The 5,000-nt window shown below is 30.7% G+C and overlaps 3 protein-coding genes and 4 non-coding genes across 7 annotated transcripts in view; 5 read left to right on the top strand and 2 right to left on the bottom strand. All coding sequences in view use genetic code 11, as the record gives it.

The window, feature by feature from the left end:
- The first annotated feature begins 690 nt into the window (after window positions 1-690).
- Window positions 691-763, top strand: trnE. The gene has a single exon. It is a non-coding gene; the product is annotated as a tRNA-Glu (tRNA).
- Window positions 764-822: 59 nt separating this feature from the next.
- On the top strand, window positions 823-906 carry trnY. The gene has a single exon. It is a non-coding gene; the product is annotated as a tRNA-Tyr (tRNA).
- Window positions 907-1,295: 389 nt separating this feature from the next.
- trnD lies at window positions 1,296-1,369 on the top strand. The gene has a single exon. It is a non-coding gene; the product is annotated as a tRNA-Asp (tRNA).
- A 994-nt stretch (window positions 1,370-2,363) lies between these two features.
- On the top strand, window positions 2,364-2,468 carry psbM (photosystem II protein M). Its single transcript has one exon. It carries the CDS (start codon window positions 2,364-2,366, stop codon window positions 2,466-2,468), a length of 105 nt encoding a protein of 34 aa, YP_009231069.1.
- A 538-nt stretch (window positions 2,469-3,006) lies between these two features.
- petN (cytochrome b6/f complex subunit VIII) lies at window positions 3,007-3,096 on the bottom strand. The gene has a single exon. It carries the CDS (start codon window positions 3,094-3,096, stop codon window positions 3,007-3,009), a length of 90 nt encoding a protein of 29 aa, YP_009231068.1.
- A 647-nt stretch (window positions 3,097-3,743) lies between these two features.
- trnC lies at window positions 3,744-3,814 on the bottom strand. Its single transcript has one exon. It is a non-coding gene; the product is annotated as a tRNA-Cys (tRNA).
- Window positions 3,815-4,914: 1,100 nt separating this feature from the next.
- Window positions 4,915-5,000, top strand: part of rpoB (RNA polymerase beta subunit) — a 3,219-nt gene continuing 3,133 nt past the window's right edge. Inside the window, exon 1 of the mRNA in view lies at window positions 4,915-5,000. This exon is cut by the window's right edge and continues 3,133 nt beyond it. Within this exon, the coding sequence (YP_009231067.1) occupies window positions 4,915-5,000 (86 nt within the window).

The raw sequence follows: 5,000 nt of genomic DNA, 5'->3' as shown, positions 1-5,000 counted from the left end.
ATTTACTTCAATTTTACTTAACGGGGTATTTTTTGCTTTTTTAATGTTGGATTTGATAAATATTCATGCAATTAATTATTTTATTTGAAATTGCCCACCGCATAGAAATAAAACGAAATTCATTTTATTTATACATGTACTCAGCAAGTTGACCTAGACCTAAGATATTTTATCTTGACATGTGATGAAGAGATACGGATTATCCTCTGAACAATAATTTTCTAAAAAAAAAAAGCAAATTTTGATAACTTAACTTATAAACCCACCTTTCTTCCCTAATTAGAAGATGGATTCTGGCTTACTTTCTTGGATTAGTGTTAGACAGGGATACTACTATTTCTTAACAATGAGATGAGGCAATCTATGAAGGAAAGTAAAAAAAATGAAACTTAACCTTCTTTTTTTTTATGTTAGATCAATCACTTATTGAAAAGATTCCGTACTAGACGATTTTTAGATTTTTTTTTATTTAATATAATATTTCCACTTCAAATAAAAAAAAGAAAATATATAGATTTTTTATAGAATTATGATTAGAATATGAATACAAATGTAAAATAAAAAAAATGATATAGAATTCTATAGAAAAAAGAAAAAACCTTATAAGCTGGTCATACCATTTGGTTATATTGACAATTTTAAAAAACTGATCATACTATGATCATAGTATGATGGCGGTTGAGCAAGTATGCCCCCATCGTCTAGTGGTTCAGGACATCTCTCTTTCAAGGAGGCAGCGGGGATTCGACTTCCCCTGGGGGTAGGGTACTACGAAAGGAAGTTGATCATGGATTATCCATAAAGTTAGAATAGATTCTTCCTGGGTCGATGCCCGAGCGGTTAATGGGGACGGACTGTAAATTCGTTGGCAATATGCCTACGCTGGTTCAAATCCAGCTCGGCCCAATAATTCGCTGTCTACATAACCCTTTTTGTTTTGCATAAATGACAGAGAAGGGTAAGAAAAAAAAGGTCAAATTTCAGGGTATAGTTCGACTTTACTTTTTTCTTTATTTCTTGTGTTTAGTTATTTTTTTTTTCATAAAAAATTCCGAAATGAATAGAGTCGGGAAAATAATCTATTTTTTTTGTAAAAAATAGATTATCAATCGATTTGATAATAATGCAAGGATTACCCAGTAATCCGTCTTGCTCTCACTAAAGTGATATCCATATAGATATCAATATATCACTTGTTACTTTCGTTGTTACAAAACAAAAATTTGAATTTCAAATTGAAATGATTAAAATGAAATCGTAAGAAGGAATATGTAAGCTACCCACTTGATTTCCATGGGATTGTAGTTCAATTGGTCAGAGCACCGCCCTGTCAAGGCGGAAGCTGCGGGTTCGAGCCCCGTCAGTCCCGGCGGATTCAATACATCAACTCCCCTTTTTGTTTCTGGGCAAGGGGATGAAAATGGTTTCATTTATCTTTTTGTTTTCTTTTTTTTTTTTCATAAAGCAAAAGAAAGGGTCGATTATTTTAACTAGGGTAGAGAGACATATGTAAATTAATTATAATTATTGAGAACACTCAACACTTCAAGAAAGAGATACTGTATGGAGTTTCCGCTTTTTGTCAACCGCTCTCCCATTAATTCGTGTAGGAAAATGGAATAGGGTAGCGTATAATACATTTGTCAAGAGTACCTATATATACTTTTCTTTCTGTGAAGTCAAGGAATTTTAAATAGTTCGAATCCAACCAAGGAAAGAGGTTTTTTAAAAAATAAAGATAAAACGCGTCTTCCCTAATGAATATGCTCTTTTAAAAGATTAGAGGCGATGTCGAATAAAAAACTCGTAAGACAAATTAACTCGTTAATTTTTTTGAATATTTTCGTTTTTTTACTGGGACTCGTCTTTGTCACATTCCCTTTTTTTGTTTTCCAAAAAGATGACAAACCCTTTCAATTTTTTTTTATTTCAAATTGAACTTCGTACTTGTTTTCTCTATATTGATTTCTATTGTTTATTTAAGGTTCTTTAGAAACCCTTTTTGTTCGAAGTCGAAAAAGTTTTTTATGATACTTCATCAGATGATTGTACAAGGAAAATAAACAACTAGGTTTTAGAAAGGAAAGCTGGGAAAAAGAATCATAAATAACTTTTTTTTGATTGGATCAGGAATCTCATTATGTATTCGGTGTGGATAAAAGATCTTCCTATGTTATACTATTAAATTCTTGACGATGAATCGATTTTATAGCTCCGATATTGTTATTCATGATATTTCTTTCATTCGATATCATCGAAATCTAATTAATCTGAGTGAGTTTACAAGCGAAAGATTTCTCATCTCTATGGGATTAAATCCCGAGATATTCCAAAGAAAAATAATAATAATAAACGATTAAATTATGGAAGTAAATATTCTTGCATTTATTGCTACTGCACTCTTCATTCTCGTTCCTACTGCTTTTTTGCTTATAATTTACGTAAAAACCGTTAGTCAAAATGATTAATTTGAATAAAATTTTACTATCAATGACAATAAAAAAAAAAGATTTCAATTTCTCGTCTTAAATGAAAGGAATGCATTAAATTCAGTAGTATCCTAAGGGGCCCGCTAGTATGAGTATGGTAGAAAGATATCTCTTTCTACCATACTAGCCATTATGGTTATTTTAATGTATAAAGATACAAGTGAAATATCTTAATATAAAGAAATCCACCTATATCTCTCTTTTTCTTTATAAACGTCAATATAAATGAAATAAAATATGAAATGTATGTACATACTTTCTCAATTTCATTTGTTTGTTTGATCCATTTAATACGGATAATCCCAATTCGATGGAAGCTTCTTCAGATTTCGAAAGGGGTTACCCCATGAATGGTTAACCGTGTAAACCCTGATATAAAAATAGAAAATGAGTCAATAAAACATACATCCAATTTCTAAAAAAAAAAATATTAAAAAAAATTGCCGAACGGTCTAGAAAACGAAAACAGTTGATACGGGTTGATAGAGTTTGATTATTACCGCAATTAGAAGTATTTCTAGAGTCCACTTCTTCCCCACACTACGAGAGAGAGGGAAAATGTAAAAACTACCATTAAAGCAGCCCATGCGAGACTTACTATATCCATGTGAATTCTGCCCCCTATTTCTATGAATATGAAGAAACTATTCCATTATTGTTCACTAATAATAGTGAAATCACTGGTGCAGAGTCAAAAAAAGGGAGAGGTATTTGGTCACCATTGACGAACTACTCCAAAAATCCACTTATCTTATCTTATAATGAGTTATTCTTAATTATAGAATTTCTAGTAGAATCGACAAGATGTAAACACAAGCAAACGGACATTTTTCGAAGTATCCAAGGAATCTGACTCACATGTAGAAAGAAGAAGACTTTTTCTTTCTTTTATGATTTTTTATTTTTGGAAGTAAAATGAAAGGCAATTCTTAATCTAATCTAATATTTATTGAATGTCTGAGCATTCCGAGACTTTCATGAGTCTATATCCAAAGTATCTTAGGTCCTTTCCAAAACTATTAATTAAATTCCCTCTCTGGCTATCCAATCTAATTGAAAACTCAGTAAATGGAACTAAATTAGTAGTGGCAAGTAAAGATTTACAGATTGCCCTCCACTACTTGAAGTTTTCCTTGAATCTGATAGGCAAAACTTTAGGTTAGATAATAGAACCTCGAGAGCCGGGGGCTTAGAATAACGAAAAGAAAGTATCAAGAGTCTTTTCCTACGTTTGATATTTAAAGTCTGTTGTTGAGGCGGCACCCGGATTTGAACTGGGGAAAAAGGATTTGCAGTCCCCCGCCTTACCACTCGGCCATGCCGCCAAAACGATAGAAACTAGATTCCAATTTTCTTTTTCAACTCCGAAAAAAATATATATATAGATTTTAAGTCACAAAATATAGAATCTAGTACAAACCAGAACCATTAACTATTGACTGTAAATTCATTACCTTTTTTGAATTAAAATTAAAATCTACTTTTTTTTATTTCTAATAATATTAAGAAAATCATTAGAAATACATTTATAACTCATCTATATTGAGTTTTTTTCAATTAAAAAGAAATCTTCTTCAATTTCAATTATAACAGTAATTATGAGTATATGTAAACCCCAGAATCAGAACATACGTTATGTTGTGTTATAGAGCTATAGCTCTATAATGGGGTATTTTATCTCTCTAGGGATGCTTTTGAGGAGTAATTCTCAATAAATTTTTATATTTCAATTTTTCCCTTGACTTGAAGAGAACATTTCCTTTTTGATAAAGCACAGCATGTGCTGTCCCAAATAGAACTGTACCACAATAAAAGAAGAAAAAGAGACATATATATCTGTGCATTCTTTTTTATTTTAATAATAAAAAAATTAATAAATAAAAAAACACAAGTTTTCTTACCTACTTCAATTTTTTGATATTCTAACTATTCTATTCAAAATAGGGAAAAATCAATCTCTTTTCTGCAAATCTTTTTTTAAACAATGAAATACAAATACATGAAAAAGTAAAGTGGTTAAAAAAAAAGTTTTCTATTTATTATATGTTTATCTGCTCGAACAGATCCAATGATGAATAAATTTTTAATGGTATGCAATCGAATTGGAATATGTAATATCATAGGTGAAAATGAAATTACTTTTTTTCTAGTCTTTACAAAACTCCGTAAGTTCCAGTGGTATTTCTCAATTCTGTTCCATGTTGGATCTATTTTTTTTTTTTTAATTCCAATTGAATCTAGTCTCCGTTCATACGTATTTCATACATTCCATATATCTTGGAGTTGGATAAAATTTCATGTGATTCAGTAAACAGAATAGAAATTCCATTATTGCTAGATCGAATTCTATGGATATGATTCGGTGAAGAATGAGAGATGGGATGGGATTTTTTCAATAAACGGATAAATGGGAAATTCAAAAAAGATGCTTGGGGATGAAAAAGAGGGAACATCTACAATACCCGGATTTAATCAGATACAATTTGAAGGGTTTTATCGGTTTATTGATCA

Source organism: Camelina sativa, assembly GCF_030686135.1.
Source record: "Camelina sativa chloroplast genome, complete sequence, specimen voucher B-2007-0434-12".
NCBI lineage: Eukaryota > Viridiplantae > Streptophyta > Magnoliopsida > Brassicales > Brassicaceae > Camelina > Camelina sativa.
The sequence above is the reverse complement of the archived record's forward strand: the minus strand, read 5'-3'. Positions and strand labels throughout refer to the sequence as shown.